General features: G+C 43.3%; 1 protein-coding gene across 5 annotated transcripts in view; it reads left to right on the forward strand.

Annotated features, from left to right (window-relative positions):
• The window catches only part of TTLL11 (tubulin tyrosine ligase like 11), a 239,808-nt gene that overhangs the window by 40,816 nt on the left and 181,959 nt on the right, over window positions 1-17,033 (forward strand). For 3 of the 5 annotated variants that reach the window (XM_047829545.1, XM_047829542.1, XM_047829543.1), the window contains exon 2: window positions 11,860-11,956. The exons of 1 other annotated variant lie outside the window; for it this stretch is intronic. In XM_047829545.1, the coding sequence (XP_047685501.1) occupies window positions 11,860-11,956 (97 nt within the window). Of the gene's footprint in view, window positions 1-11,096; window positions 11,174-11,859; window positions 11,957-17,033 lie in introns of those variants that run through there. One more of the 5 variants, XM_047829546.1, reaches the window with a different exon arrangement.

A 17,033-nucleotide genomic window follows, 5' to 3' on the forward strand; every position in this document is an offset into this window, starting at 1 on the left:
ATAACCCTGCTGGAGCACTTCCTTCGGCTGTCCTCCCCCTGCAGAATCAAATTCAAGCTCATCAGCTTGCCCTGTGAGCCCTTCATGACTTGTCTGGGTCATGGAGACCTCTCCAGCTTTGTCTCCCCTACCTACCCTGGACTCCAGGCATGTGGAACTTCTTGTGCCCTCCAGAATCCCTGCACACACGCTGCCCTCTGCCTGATTTCCCTTTCTCCTCATCTTGGTGTGGCAAACATCTATTTCCCATCCAGCTCACATGGTCCCTCTTTCCTTCTCTGGAGCAGAAACAATTACTGCTCCTGGGCTCTCACACATAGATAGTGCATCTGCCTCTACCTGAGGCTGGCTTATGCATCCCTGGAGCTATGTTTGATTCACTACTGTTTTTCAAGAGGTGGATTTGTTGAGGGCCAGCCTCTGCTTTCCCTGCCAGGGAAGATGTCTGGGGACTTTTGCAGTCTGCCTCGTTCACCATGGGACTTCATTGGGTGAAGAACAATCCAGGATACTTGCTGTCCATATTCTATGATTGGACTAATTTAGCTCCTACTATGTGCCAGGCTATTCACAAACATTCTTTCAGGTACATGGTTGTTTTTAATCTTCACAACACCCTCTGTGATGGAAGCTTTGCTAGTCCTCTTTCTCAGGTGTTGAAACCAAAGGCCTTAGAGATTGGCAGGGCTGAGATTTGAACTCAGGTTGTGGAAGTCAAGTTAAGGAGACTTTGTGCAAGTACAGACTTTCTCCAGAGGTTAGACACATACCCAGGAAGACCTACATGGCTTCAAATACCCTGAATATACCTTGTGTACCTTTAACCTTAGGCTGGTCCTAGAAGATACACCCATCCACCATCCCCTCTAGGTAATATCTCACCAGACAATAGGTATGGGGTGAAGGATGATGGAAAAGCATGGAAGAGAAAAAACAAAACAGTATTTTTTTGAAGACCTACTGTGTATTTAGTATTGTGTGTGAGGCACAGTGCTAGGTGGCTCAGACATATTATTAGACCATCTAATAACCCAACTGCATTGCCATTCTTGTTCCTGCTGAGGAAACAGGTTTAGAATTGCCCCATGGGTGGGCTTTCCTCCCAGCCCCATCCAAAGATGCTGTGATCAGGAAGCTGGCCAGTCCCTCCCCAGCATGGGGAGGCCTTTTCTCATTAGCTTTATTTTCCCAGGTAGGAGGGAGCCTGGAATCTCCCTGAAGGCAGTTGGGTGGTTGGCACTTCTCATCTTTGTGGGAGGATAGTGATGCCATTAGCTGAGATGTGAGCAAGAGAGGAGTGAGGTAGCTAGCTTCCTTCTCTCAGGCTTAAAAGGGGCTCTCCTTCTTTTGATATGCTCAGATTTGGCAGATAGAGCCATGTTCCATGTGGTCACACCCTTCAGGATTTGATGGATTTCCACCAGTTTTTGGTTTTGTTTTGTTTTTGTTTTTGTTTTTGTTTTTTATTTTGTTTTGTTTTGTTTTGGTATGCTTGCTTTCTTGATTGAAGAAAAGAGTACTAAGTTTTTTGTTCATTCTTGAAGGGCAATTGCTTAGTCCTTTCCATGTCTTTTTTTTTTTAAATTTTTTTTTTCAACATTTATTTATTTTTGGGACAGAGAGAGACAGAGCATGAACGGGGGAGGGGCAGAGAGAGAGGGAGACACAGAATCGGAAACAGGCTCCAGGCTCTGAGCCATCAGCCCAGAGCCCGACGCGGGGCTCCAACTCCCGGGCCGCGAGATCGTGACCTGGCTGAAGTCGGACGCTTAACCGACTGCGCCACCCAGGCGCCCCAGTCCTTTCCATGTCTTAACTGGTCTTCTCTGGACTTTTCTGTGCTATGCTCTTCCTTGAAGTGTTAACCACACTCATTTTTTTTTTTTTTTTGCATAGATATATGTGCTCATTTCCCCCCATAGGTTAACACAGCTACCCATCCATTCAGCTTAGTGGAATCAAAAGAGCACAGTCTTTGGACAAATTCTGGGTTTACCACTTATTAGGAACAGAATTACATTTTTTCATGTGTGAAGTGGAGGCATATATATAAGATGCCTGGCACACAATTAAGTGTTTAATAAATTAGTCTTAAATTCCTTCATTCTCGAAGACACTGTTATAAACCTGGAATGGTGTATTCATTATCTATTATTGTGTAACAAATTTTCCCAAAGCTTAGCAGCTTTAAACATCACACATTTATTATTCACATACTTTCTGGGGATTAGGAATCTGAGAGTGACTTAGCTGGGGTTCTGGCTGGGGTTCTGGGGATTAGGAATCTGAGAGTGACTCAGCTGGGGTTCTGGTTCTCTCATGAAGCTGCAGTCTCTGAGGACTTGACTGAGGCCAAAGTATCCACTTCCAAGTTCATTCACATGGCTGATGGCAGGAGGCTTTGATTTCTTACCACTCCCTAGACCTTTCCGAAGTGAGTGGTAGTGATGATGATGATTATGATGATGATGAGAGACAGAGATGGGAGCCAGGCAGCCAGGGGCACACACGTGTGCGCGCGCACACACACACACACACACACACACACACACACACACAGCATGCGCAAGACAGAAGCCACTGTCTCTTTATAAGGATATCCTAATAATGGAAGTGACATCCCATCACTTCTGCTGTATATATTGGTTACATTGACCAAGGCTGTGACAGTTGTGGGAGAAGACTACACAAGGGTATGAATTCCAGGAGGCAGGGATAATTGGAGACTATTATAAAGGCTGCCTACCACAGATGGGTAGGTCGAGAAGAGGGTAGAAAGAAAGGAATGTCTCTACCCTGAAGCATTCTGTCTGATGGGGAGCCAATCATGTAAACATAAATACCCTACAAGGCAGTGGCTGTACTATAGGCATCAACAGAGTGCAGAGGGAACATTGGTGAGGAATCTATTAACTCTGCCTGGGGGCATCGTCAAGGGTTTCCCAAGTGCAGGTACACTGTGGTGTTCGTGTTCAAGAGCTGTCCTAATGATGCTTGATTTCTGGTTGGCATCTTTTTTAATTGAAGTTACTCATTGAGGTGATTTCCTTGGACACTAAAAATAATAACCTACCCTATATAACAGCAATCTGCTGTTTACAAAGTGCTTTCCCATGCGTTACCTCAGTCCACAGAACCGCCCTAGGAGGTGGACGGATTTTATTGCTGTTGTTTTCCTCCCTAGCAGATGAGCTGTAGGGGCGCAAGGTCAGTGTGTCACAGTTGGGGTGGGGTGTGGTGGGTCGAGGCTTGAGCCAGGGTCTTCCTTGTCCAAGCGTGCTGTTCTGGCTCATACCCCTTCCCTTGTGTTTTTTCAGAGTGCTTTGGGTCTCTCATTTTAAAGCAGTAATTTGGGTCATTTCCCCCTGTAGAAGCATTGCACATGTGCTTGCCCACATCAAAGCTTATTTGCCACTTTTATGCCCAATCACTTGAAAGATTTTCTTTCATGAAGAAGCTTTATGAAGGAAATCATTCACAAAGTACAGAAATGTGAATTGTGCTTTTATCAGCATTCACTGTGAAACTTCATTTTGTGAAACTCCCCAGGGGGTTTGAACTTGCTCTTTGGACTATTTATTAGAAGAGGGACCGGAACCTCAATTCCTTAAGCACAAACATGCTTAAAGGACATTTAATGGTTTCAGTTCTCGTTGGAGCCTGGCTGTTTTGCAAGTTTGTTTTAGTCCTTCTGGGTAAGAGGGAAAAGGATTTGGGGACCACACAGGTGTATACGCTGAGGGAGAATCCTCCTTTGTGGCAAAGATGGTAGCATATGGGGTGAGGGTATGCTTGTTACTGTAGCTCGTGTGTGACTAATAAATGCCACCATAGCAACAGATCAACCTCAGTTGTGTGTAATGGTAAGTGCGTGGGTCTTGGAAGCAGGCACACCTGGATTTGATCCTGACTCTGTCCTCAGTACTCTTGGGAGAGTCATCTAATCTCTCAAAGCTTCGGTTTCTTCATCTATAAATAGGATTATTTGTAGCACCTTTCTCTTAAGGTGGTTGTGGGGATTAAATGAGATAATCTATGTATGAAACACATACACATAGTAGTAAGAATTAAATAAATATTAACCTTAATAGTGACAGTGGCGACGATGGTAACAGTGTATTTGGGTAGCTGCTATTCATAAGTTCCTTTATTTATGTATTTATTCATGAAACATACATACTACAGATGTGCTAATAGTGCTGTCTGTGAACAACCAGAGGCTCCAGGGAGTCTTTGGATCTTTTCAAGTCATATGTGCATATATGCATATTTTATGCATGTGTGTGCTTTTCTGATGAGAATCCCCAAGTGATTCTTGACCCCAAATAAGTTATGAACAAACAAAAAGTTATAAACAAAGACTTGGTGTCAGGGATCCACAAATGATGATAAGACTGTTTTCATCTTCAAAGAGTTAACAAAGTGGCAAGGTGGGCAGACTTACAGATGGGATGTTGCAAATGTCCCGTGAGGGTGTAAGTGACAGGGGCCATGTAGAAGCCAGGGTTTGTGAGACAGCTTCATGGAAGGAGGGAGTGGATGGTCAAGCCAAGTTAGAAGATCCCAGGCAGAAGGAATAACACCTGGAAACCCAGGCCACAAAACAGTGAACCGCTATATACTTATATGTCACAAGTAGTCGGGCAGTGACCGTACAAGTGCCCAGGGTGTCCGTGGCCCAACTTGAGGCAAGCAGGTTAGCAGAGAGGAGTTTGGCAAGAGTCTTTTGGGCCATGCTTGGAGTTTAGACTTAATCCTGTGGTTCATGGGAAGGCATTGAAGAGTCGTAAGCAAAGGAGTGACATGGTCAGAGTTGTGCTTTTAAAGAAACACCCCTCTGTGTGTGGGGTGGATTAGAGGAGGAGACTGTGGCAGACAGTGGACCTCATCCCAGTGGGAGATGAGTCCCCGAAGTTAGGCAGTATCATTGAGGATTAAGAAAGGGGAGAAAATTTAAAAATAAATTAGGACAGGGGCGCCTGGGTGGCACAGTCAGTTAAGCGTCCGACTTCAGCCAGGTCACGATCTCGCGGTCCGGGAGTTCGAGCCCCGTGTCAGGCTCTGGGCTGATGGCTCGGAGCCTGGAGCCTGTTTCCGATTCTGTGTCTCCCTCTCTCTCTGCCCCTCCCCCGTTCATGCTCTGTCTCTCTCTGTCACAAAAATAAACATTGAAAATAAAATTTAAAAAAAATTAATTAGGACATAAACCAGACTTGCTGACCAGTTGGGTATTGGGGAGGAAGGGGTGACCTGGGTGATTGTCTGGATTACAGCTTCTGATGTTCCTGTGGGCCTGTGACCAATTGGACACCTGGTTGGTCATCCTTGAAACCTGAGAAGTATGTCAGATTGTTCCTGGTCCTAGGAATGCATGGCGTTCTGAGGGAATTAGGGGTTACACGTGAAGTATGCGAGTGCAGACAGTGATGAGCACAGTAAGTGCTGAGGGGACCAGGAAGGTGATCCCCAGGCTGAAGTGGTCCTGGAGCTCTCCATTGTCATCATATCCAGCAGGCAGTTGTTAGTTTCCAACCTCTGAGTTTGACCTCTCAGCCATGTTCACACCAGTCACCATTCTCTTTGTCTTGAAACACTCTCCTCCCTGGCCTTTTTCAGCCCATGCTCTCTGTCTCTCTGGGACCTCTTACTCAGTGGCTTCTGCTCAGTGGGTTCATCTTTCGGCATGACCTACTGTTTCTGTGATCCAGCTGGGGGGCAGCCCTACCCCGTGTGCAACTGCCGAGGTCTTCAGGATCATCTCACACTGCTTTCCTCAGGTCCTCCGTGCCCCAGCCACCTTGACCTGCCTTTAGGCTTTCCAGTGGGCCATGGTCAGTCTGATCTCTGGGCTGGAATGCTCTTCTTTCCTCACTTACCTGTTCTTTACAGTCTCCCCTCAAATAGCCTTGTCTTAGGAATAGGGCGACCACTCAGTTTGCTGTTCAAACCAGGATACATTTGAAAGTGAAGAAAAGTTCTATTAATATTAACCCCAGGACAGCAGCTGTAAACTGGAACTGTCCTTGGCGAATGAACACACGGCCCCCCTACTCAGAGTGGCCCTCTTTGACTTCCCAGATGCATTTGGGTCTCCCTGTGCTCTCATTGCTCTCTGGACCTCAGTTCGCAGTTCTTACCATGACTTGGTTTGCAGTGATACGTTGGAGTGACTGACTCAACTCTTTCTCCCCCATGGACTGTATGCTTCATGAAAGCAGACATGTCCCTATGTGTCTTTGCCACTTGAGGCACATTGTGCCGCATGATAAGTTCTTAACGCTTAATAAGTGAATAAATCAATGATCACCTCAGATTTGTATTGTTGTGTGGAATGTACAAAGCATTTTCACATCCATTATCTTGTTTCGTTCCTATTGCACTTTGACACGTTTTCTTGTCTCAGTCTATGGAGGATACAAATGTTTTGGTTGCTTAAGATCTCATACCAGGTGACAGAAACAAGTCTGAAACTCTCAGGTCTTCTGACCCCAAATCCAGTCCTTTTTCCAAAAGGGTTTGAAGAAGAGAAAAGGAAAAAGATGACTCCCAAATTTAGAACGTAGGTACCTGGGAGGATGGTGCTGACCTTGAGAAAAATGGGGAGTGGGGGAACTGAGAAACAAGGGCCAATTCCAACTGCCCCATGAAAAGCCACATAGCATTCCAGGCTATAGAGAGCTCAGAGTAGAGCCACAAATGGCCCCTTACCCTCAGGGGGCATAAGGAGACAGTTTTTTTTTTTTATTGTTATTTTATTGTGGTGAAATGTACCCAACAAAATTTATCTTACCCATTTTTAAGTAGCATTAAATACATTTACACTGTTGTGCAACTATCAACTCTAGAACATTTTTCATCTCCCCAAACTGAAGTTCTGTACCCATTAAACAAATAATACTCCATTTTCCCCTCTCCCTAGCCCTTAGAAACCACTGTTTTACTTTCTGTCTCTCTGAATTTGACTACTCTAACTACCTCATGTAAGTGGTTTATTTCACTTGGCATAGTGTCTTCAGGGTTTCATCCATGTTGCACCAGGTGCCAAAATTTCATTCCTTCTTAAGACTGAGTAAGTTTACAGTGTATGAATGTATTCTATTTTGTTTATCGGTTGATAGACAGTTGATGGACACATGGACCATTTCCACCTTGGCTACTTTGAATAATGCTGAACGTTTGTATATCAATATCTGTTCAAGTACCCGATTTCAGTTCTTTTGGGTAAATACTCAGAAGTGGAATTGCTGGATCATGTGACAGTTTCATTTTCCACAGCAGGTTTTTACATTCCCAGTGCCTAAGGGTTCCAATTTCTCTACATCCTTATCAGCACTTATTTCCTTTTTATTATTTTTTATGCAGCCATCCTGATGAGTGTGAAGTTGTATCTCATTGTGGTTTTGATTTGCATTTTCCTAATGATTAGTGATGTTGAGCATCTTTTCATGTGCTTATTCGCCATCTGTATGTCTTCTTTGGAGAAATGTCTATTCAAGTCCTTTTCCCACTTTTAATTGTTTTTGTTGTTCTTAAGTTGTAAAAGTTTCAAAACATATTCTACATACATTAAATTCACGTATTTAAAATTTGTTTTAATATATTCAGATACATATCTGATACATGCCTTATCGGATACATGACTTTCAAATATTTTCCCCTATTCCATGGGCCGTCCTTTCATTCTGTGGACAAGTGTCCTTTGATGCAAAAACGTTTTAATTTCAACAAAGTTCAATTTATTTATTTTTCTTTTGTTACCTATGCTTTAGTGTCATATCCAAGAAATCCTTATCAAATTAAATATCATAAAGCTTATCCCCTATATTTTCTTGTAAGAGTTTTATGGTTTTAGCTCTTATGATTAGGTCTTTGACCCATTTTGAGTGATTTCTTTTTATGGTGTAAGGTAAGGGTCCAACTTCATTCTTTATGCATGTGGATATCCAGTTTTCCCAGCACCAGTTGTTGAACAGAATGTCCTTTCCCCACCAAATAGTCTTGTCATCCTTGTCAAAGATAATTTGACCATATATATCAGGGTTGATTTCTGGGTTCTGTATCCTGTCCCCTTAGTCTATATGTTTGTCTTTATGCCAGTACCATACTGGTTTTTACTTTGGTTTTTTGGTTCACTACAAAATTGAGCAGAAGGAACAGAGGTTTCACATATGTTCACTGATCCTACATATGCATAGCCTCCCCAGCTATCAAAATCTCATGCCAGAATGGTACATTTGTTGCAACTGATGGACATACATTGGCACATTATCACCAAAAGTCCATAGTTTTTAGTAAAGCTTATTACTCTTGGTGGTGTACATTCTGTGGGTTTGGACAATGAATCATGATATGTATCCACTATTATGGTATTATGTGGAGTAGTATCACTACCCTAAAAATCCTCTGTGCTCCACCTGTTCATGCCTTCCTCCCTCCTAATCCACGCAACCACTGATCTTTTTACTGGCTCTGTAGTTTTGCCTTTTTCAGAATGTCATATACTTGGAATCATACAGCAGTTAGCCTTTTCAAATGGGCGTCATTCACTTAGAAATATGCATTTGAGATCCCTCCATGTCTTTTCTTGGCTTAATAGGTCATTATCTTTTTTTAGCACTGAATAATATTCCATTATCTGGATGCACCACAGTTTATCTAACCCATTTACCTACTGAAGGACATCTTGGTTGCTTCCAAGGTTTGGCAATTATTAATAAAACTGCTATAAACATTCATGTGTAGATTTTTTTCCTGGACATAATTTTTCAACTCATTTGGGTAAATGCCAAGGAGCATAATTACTGAATCATATGTAAGAGTATGTTTACTTTTTTAAGAAACTGTAAAATCTCTTCCAAGTAGCTGTATCAATTTTGCATTCCCATCAGTAATGAGTGAGAGTTCCCATTGCCCCACATCCTTGCCAGCATTTGGTGTTGTCAGTATTTTGGATTTTGGCCATTCTGATAGTTGTACAGTGGTATCTTACTGTATCTCATTGTTTTATGTGCTGTTTTGATATCTATAGCTTTGTTGTTAAGTTTTGGCGTCAGGAATTGTGATACATCCAACACGTTCTTCCTTCTTAAGATTGTTTTGGTTATTTGGGGTCCCTTGAGATTCCACATGAATTTTATGATAGATTGTGCTATTTCTGCAAGGGAAAAAAAGTCATTTGGGTTTTGGTAGAGATCGCATTGAATTTGTACATTGCTTTGGGTAGTATTGACAATATAAAGTCTTAGCAATATAAAGTCTTCTAATTCATGAACATGGGATGTCTTTCTACTTATGTATTTCTTCTTTAATTTCTTTCAGCAACATTTTGTAGTGTTTGGCATACAAGGCTTTGCCTCCTTGGTTAAGCTAATTCCTAAGTATTTTATTCTTTTTGATGCTATTATAAATGTTATTGTTTTCTTAATTTTTTTTTGGATCACTCATGGTTAATATATAGAAAAAACGGATTTTTGTGTATTGATTTTGTATCCTTCAACTTTGCTGAATTCATCTATTATTTCTCTCTCTCTCTCTCTCTCTCTCTCTCTCTGTGTGTGTGTGTGTGTGTGTGTGTGTGTGTGTGTAATCTTTAGGGTTTTCTACATAGAAGATCATGTCATCTGCAAAAAGATCATTTTACTTCTTCCTTTCCAATTTGATGCTTCATTTCTTCTTCTTGCCTTTTGCTCTGGCTAGAACTTGTGATACTATGTTGAATAAAAGTGGCAAAAGTGGGCATTCTTGTCTCATTCCTGATCTTAGAGAAAAAGCTTTCAGTCTTTCAACACTGAGTATGATGTAAGCTGTGTAAGTAGTTTTTAAAAAGATCTTAAAAAGAGGTGGGATTTTGAAAGTCCTGGGACCTATTTAAAATTGAGTTCCTCTGTGTTCTCAGCACCTAGAACAATGTCTGGCACATAGTCATTGTTGAATGAATGGATTAAAAAAAAACACAGTTTCTCAAAACTGAATGAGCTAAAGGCATTGCTGCAAGGAGTGTTGATTTGGGATTCATGAGGTTGGCAAGGATTGAAGGGTGACTGTCAAGGTGATAAGGAGTCATGGGCTGTCGGCTGACATGGAGCAGGTATCAGTCCCACATTGCAGGCAGCACAGCCACTTGGATCTCAGTAAACTTTGCTTGGATAGTTTGCTTTTTTGAGAAACTCCCCTGGTTAAGTTATTTTCCCCTTCTCTCTGTTAGCACTTAACAGCTGGAAGAAAATAACATATGTTGCATCTTTTTGTATTTATGACTACTGAATTAATAACTTCAGTCCATTGGATGCAATGAAAACAAGCAAAATGCTATAAATTATAGATGAAAGTTGTTCATGCTAATAGAGTGTGTAACATATGCCTTACTTTGGCACAGCTTTGAAATTATGTGAATGATTTAAAGGGCTTGAGTCTGTTTGCCTTCATTTTAATTTGGAATAGTTGGAAAACATCAAGCCACCACCATTTCATTGGTGATGCTATGTTCTCCCATTGGAACCTAACTCTCTTAACTTAGAGCAGATAAAAACCCTGATTAGCTATAGTCTTACGATGGGAAAATCAAGTGTTGCATTTAATGTGTTGGCATCTCTCTTCATCTGGACCTTTAATAAGCATGAATTGACACGTGCTCACTTTTTTCCCTTTTTAACAAGGGTCATCTGAGTTACAGATTTTAAAAATGAATTCTGTAAATGTAGAACTTGTTGATAACTTTGAGAGGCAGCAGGATGTAGTGGAAAGAGCAGGCCTTTCTGTCTCACTGTGGGATTTCTGGCTGCTAATTAGGAAACCCTATAGCGTGTGCAAAGAAGGGATAGATTCTAAGGATACAAGGCTGTCTTACAGGATCCAAGGACAGGGGAGACAGCCAGGTTGAGGAGGGTCTGCACCTAGGATCTAGAAGCCCTGGGAGCTAAGGTCAGTCAGTCCGTCACTAGGACCACATGGCCTTACCTTCACTTTTCTCTCTGCACCTGCTCCTTTCTTCTCTCTCAGCAGCCTGGCTGCCTTTGCTTCTTTGTGCTCACAGCTAAGCACAGCTGCCCGGCTCCGGCTTTTTATCTTTTCCAGTTCGAGGGCCAGCAGGGGTGGCTGCCTGGCATGTCTGATTTCCAAATTCCTGGAAGAGAGAATCTGGTTATCTCACCTTGAATCAGACGACCATTCCTGGGTTTGTTCATTTATTCATTCAAAAAGTCTTTATTGAAGTCTTTATTGAGGCACTGGGGGATACATCCTGCCTTCACAGACTCTGTGTGTGTGTGTGTGTGTGTGTGTGTGTGTGTGTGTGTGTGTGATTGACACATAGGGGAGAACAGGGAGAGAGAATGAGTGAGAGAGCACAAGCAAGAGAGTACAAGCTCATTTTGGGGGGGGGGCGGGGATTGACTTGAGAGTTGCAATTTTCAGAGAAAGAGAAGTATGGCTTGGGGTTCAGATAGACCTGGATTCAAATCCTGATTCCTCTCCTTCCCAGCTCTATGTTACATTAGGCATATTCGATACCTTTCTCATCCTCCATTTTCTCACCAGTAAAATGGGAATCCTTCTTTCTAGGGTAGTTACAAGGATCAAAATGAAAGGGTACTTGTAAAACCATGAGTACTGTATCTGCCACATAGAATCAGAACTCCACCCCTCACTGGGTGTGACCTCCAGCAAGTTCCTTAACCTGTCTGAAACCATTTCTTCACTTATAAAATGAGAAAGGATATCATTTACTTCACGTGCTAATTTGAGGATTAAATCATGTGATATGTCCAGGTCCCGGGAATGTGTACGTAATAGACACTCACGATAGTAGCTGCTCCTCTAGTTCATGTTAATAGTCACTTTCTTCCCCCCTCTGTCTTCTAGTTCCCATTTGGCCGACGCTTGCCTTGTGACATCTACTGGCATGGAGTTTCATTTCATGACAATGACATATTCTCCGGCCAAGTGAACAAGTTTCCAGGTATCTGCTGTTATTGTTGACGTTGAAAAATGTTTCTAGGCTGAGCGTCAGGGTGCCCTCTTCTACAAGAACATGACAGCATTTTGAGCTCAAACTCAAGGACTCCTAATTGGGACTCGTGGCCACACTGCCACAGTCAGTGCCCTTACCTCGGGAGGGAGGCTAAGGCAGAGGTACTCAGGATTTAACCCACCAAGAGTTTATTTATTTATTTTTTCAATATATGAAGTTTATTGTCAAATTGGTTTCCATACAACACCCAGTGCTCATCCCAAAAGGTGCCCTCCTCAATACCCATCACCCACCCTCCCCTCCCTCCCACCCCCCATCAACCCTCAGTTTGTTCTCAGTTTTTAAGAGTCTCTTATGCTTTGGCTCTCTTCCACTCTAACCTCTTTTTTTTTTTTTTTTTCCTTCCCCTCCCCCATGGGTTTCTGTTAAGTTTCTCAGGATCCACATAAGAGTGAAACCATATGGTATCTGTCTTTCTCTATATGGCTTATTTCACTTAGCATCACACTCTCCAGTTCCATCCATGTTGCTACAAAGGGCCATATTTCATTCTTTCTCATTGCCATGTAGTACTCCATTGTGTATATAAACCACAATTTTTTTTTATCCATTCATCAGTTGATGGACATTTAGGCTCTTTCCATAATTTGGCTATTGTTGAGAGTGCTGCTATGAACATTGGGGTACAAGTGCCCCTATGCATCAGTACTCCTGTATCCCTTGGGTAAATTCCTAGCAGTGCTATTGCTGGGTCATAGGGTAGGTCTATTTTTAATTTTCTGAGGAACCTCCACACTGTTTTCCAGAGTGGCTGCACCAATTTGCATTCCCACCAACAGTGCAAGAGGGTTCCCGTTTCTCCACATCCTCTCCAGCATCTATAGTCTCCTGATTTGTTCATTTTGGCCACTCTGACTGGCGTGAGGTGATATCTGAGTGTGGTTTTGATTTGTATTTCCCTGATGAGGAGCGACGTTGAGCATCTTTTCATGTGCCTGTTGGCCATCCGGATGTCTTCTTTAGAGAAGTGTCTATTCATGTTTTCTGCCCATTTCTTCACTGGGTTATTTGTTTTTCGGGTGTGGAGTTTCCCACCAAGAGTTAAAGACTGGAGGCTCAAAAACAAAAAGATGGGATTTTCTGGTCTAATTTTCTGGTCTGATCGTGGAAGAACACGATCTTCACCTTCTGGGTTATAATATGAGGGTGTAATGAGGGGACTATATTCTGTAAATGAAAAGCAATAGACCACTTTAATTATTTGCAAGAAACAGAAGTACTGAAATCCTAGGAATAGGTCACAGAAATGGCGTTAGCATCTTCTATTGTCTTCAAGTATCATAATTGGAGGTACCATTTTTAAAACCAAATACACCAGTGTCCGTGTTGGGAACGACAGGCAGAGACAGTGCCTGCCTTTTACCTGGGGACATTATCCCAGTGCGCTTTCCTGTAAGGGAGACTTGTGCCAGGAAAATGTCAGTCAACACTTTAAGACACCCCCTCACTCCACTCCCAGCCACCCAGTTGCCTTTCCATTTTATTTTTAATCTCTCCCACCCTCTTCTGCTATTGATTGCTATTCATTATTTTTAATGGCTAAGTGAGGAGGGTGGTTAAGGGAGTGGGTGTGCTCAGCGAGGGAGGAACATTGGGTTAAGCTGAGGGTGATCGCAGCCAAAGGGTCTGTGTCTTGTATTCAGAAATTTTAACTCAATATACACAAACCATACTGTAATACATTAATAAAGAATTTTTTTTAAAAAAATAGCATCACCCTTAATCCCATCTTTCATTTAACAAAACTGCAATGTGAGTATTTCTATATTTCCTCCCAAACCTTAACCATATTTTTGTATCATTTTTGTATGGTTGCAGCCAGAGTGTGGTTGCCTGAATACAAGGTGTTTTCTCTTAGTGTGGTATCATTTATGCTAATTTTTAAAAGGGAGAATCAATTTACTCTTTTCCTGGGGCACCTGCCTGGCTCAGTCCGTAGAGCATATGACTCCTGATCTCAAGGTCAGGAGTTCGGGAATTCGAGTCCCATGGTGGGCTGAGAATTTACTTTAAAGAAGATAATTCATTTTCTTTGGCACGTCCTATGCCATGTCTTTAGGAAAACACCTCTCAGAAAACCCAGTAGCCATACATTGTACACTGGCGAGTTATGCCGCTTCTACTAGGGGGTTTCAATTCAGCGTGCAGACTCCCATGGGCCTCACATCGCTCAGATTCGCCTCGAAGGATATAGGGCAGGAAACACAGCTTTCCAGCCAGTCAGTGTCAGGCATTTCTCTCCAGTGGTGTCTCTGCAAGGGTGCCAGGGGCTTGTCTCACCCCTCGAGTGAAAGCTCAGGTTTAAGGGGACAAGACCTACATCAGTGAACACGGGTCTGTCTCGGCTCAGAGACCCCCTAAGAGCCGTATCCCATGTAGCTACTCTAAAGCATGGCTTCCAGGGTCCCCAGCAGGGTCGTGTTAAGTTACAAGAATCATTACATCAGGAAAGCCTGGAGCTACGCCTGCCTACCAGGTATTTATGCAATTTGCCAACCAGGGATCATTTTAACCATATGCTCTGTTGTCTAGTAACACAGCTAACTTTCTACCTTTATTGGTTTCCAGGGAAACAGAGCTAGAAAATTAACCCAAGGTTAGAGGAGGAGGGAGGGTTATGTTGGAGAACAAGAACGATTCTGGTAGCCAGGGTTCTTCCACACGGTTTAATGGGATCGCTATTATTTTCTCTTCCTGCTCATAAAAGGTGACTTTTTGATGCCGCTCAGAGGACTTACTGGGATATTGAAGGGATGTAATTTGGAAGAGAACAGTCCTTTGAATGAAGACAGAGTTCTTAAGACATGAATCATCAAACGAGGCTTCATTTACATTTCCCCCTATTTGCTCATGCCTCGTCTCACAGCTGAGAGTAGGAAAGAAGTCATGGCTCTGGCTTTACTTTTGGAACACAAATGAGAGAAAAGTACCTTCAACGGACTAGTTTCATTAAAGGTGATACAAGAATATTCATTCCAAACAAGCAAGTTAGCTCCATCCCATATTCCATGTGCCAGCGATTGGAACGTATACTTTTCCACTTTACCAACAGCAGTTAATTAGTTCTAATGATAAAGCAGGCTCTCGAACCTCTAGGCACAGAGGCAGTGTGGCCACACCCCCTGCACTATGGCAGACAGCAATTCTCAGCTATGCCATGATTCCAGAAGGGTCTGTCCTGTGGCTCTAGTTTGTGTCCAGGCTTATCTTCTGTCTCTGATGTATCCCGTTACTGTAACAATGCATCTTCTATGCATTGTGTATCACGTAGAGTAAGTTCTACTGGACGTGGCCAGCAACTGTCAGTGTGTCACATGCCGAATAAACTGGAAACCTTTGGGGATGATTTATTTTGTTTGTGTCAACACATTCGATTTTAGCCACTTTTCTATGGGCAAGGTCCTTCAAGAAGTGTTATTGTGTCTTAAATGATGAATTAAGACCTTCTATAAAAAATAATCTGATTTAGATACGTCCTTGGCTTTAAGAAAGTCCCAAACTGACAATTCTCAGCTTATAAGCAACAGTTGTTTGCTGAGTTTCAGGGTCTGAGATGCATGGCCTCACATGGCAGATGTCGCCTGAGAGTCCGCCGTGAGGGGGGACTTTCTGTCAGAGAGGGAGAGGGTCCCAGGGAGAAAGCTATGGGGGCACCTGACTGTCAAGCACTGGGCTGTGCTGGGAATATAAAAACAAGGAGAAAAGCACGTAGGGAGAGAAGTCAAACACAAAATAAGTGCTAGACAGAGGAATCCTGGGATGCCATGGGAGTTTGGAATGAGGGCATGTGACCTAATTGAGATCTGCTTGGGGGACAGACCCTGGAGAAGGGAATTGCCATGTGAACTGAGCCTCCAGGGGTGGATGGGCCTGATCTCCCTGCAAAAGGAGGGAGCAGAGTTGGTGCAAAGACGTAGGATGTTTAGACCAGGCTGCTCATTCAGTGAAGAGCGGGTGGCCCGTGATGGTCAGAAAAGGTCAAATGTGATAGCAGCAGTGGACAGGTGACAGGCAGGAACCAGAGGATAGCATTCTTACAGTCTGAAGGTCATGGGGAACCACTGAAAAATTGTTAAGCCAGAGAGTGACAAGGATCAGCTTGCATTTTAGAAAGGCCAGCCAGAGGGATGCATCGCATGGGAGGCGGGTGGAAGGGCTGAGCAAGGAAACAGGGTAGAGCTAAGAGGCTGCTGCAGCGTCCAGGCCAGTGATGAACTTATCGGTGGCAATGGGAACAGAGAGAGAAGGATGGATCTGAAAGCATTTCTTTGTTGTTGGGTGACCATAATGTGTTTTTGCCAAGAATTATTGTTATCGATGATATTGGGATTGAATAGTGCTCTCGACGCAGGTCAGGTTTTGTTTTTGTTTTTGTCTTTGTTTTTAATTGGGTTAAATAATAGGTCTGTGTGGGCAAGCCTCAGGATCAGTCTGTTATACTGTTGTGTAGCTTCACAGGGGATAAGACCTACCAGGCCCTGAGACTCCAGTGTGGCAAAGAGGAGAACCCAAGAGTGGCAGGAGGCAAGTTCTTGGCGTGGGAAACCCTACCCAAGTGAGAGGGGAAATCCCACAAGGGACATCTGGAGGCAGACCTTGTTGAGAGACCCAGGTAGGCAGTCAGCCTCAAAAGAACCTGTAAATAGGCAGCCAGAGGGCGGGCACAGGGCTAACGTCACAGGCAGGAGGACACTCGCCCTTGCTGGGTAGTTTTGGGAGGAACAGAGGAGGAACTCTGGAGGGGACAAAGCAAAGGCATTGCAAAGGCGCCAGGAGCAAAAGACAGGTTACCGAAATCTGGGGACAAAGCAATGGAGAAAGTTGAAATCCTCCTTATCTAATTGGCGTACAAAGTCAAGGTCAAAGATTGCCTTGTTCCCAATTTGGTGGGGGTGGGGGGGAAGGAGGGGAGCTGAGGGTTAGACCTAGAACTTCTACCTCAGGTTAGAATGTGTCTCAGAGCCTAGGGCAGGGGTCACAGGGAGGGGTCACTTGCCACAGCTGC

The sequence above is a fragment of the Prionailurus viverrinus genome, chromosome D4, assembly GCF_022837055.1.
Source record: "Prionailurus viverrinus isolate Anna chromosome D4, UM_Priviv_1.0, whole genome shotgun sequence".
Lineage (NCBI taxonomy): Eukaryota > Metazoa > Chordata > Mammalia > Carnivora > Felidae > Prionailurus > Prionailurus viverrinus.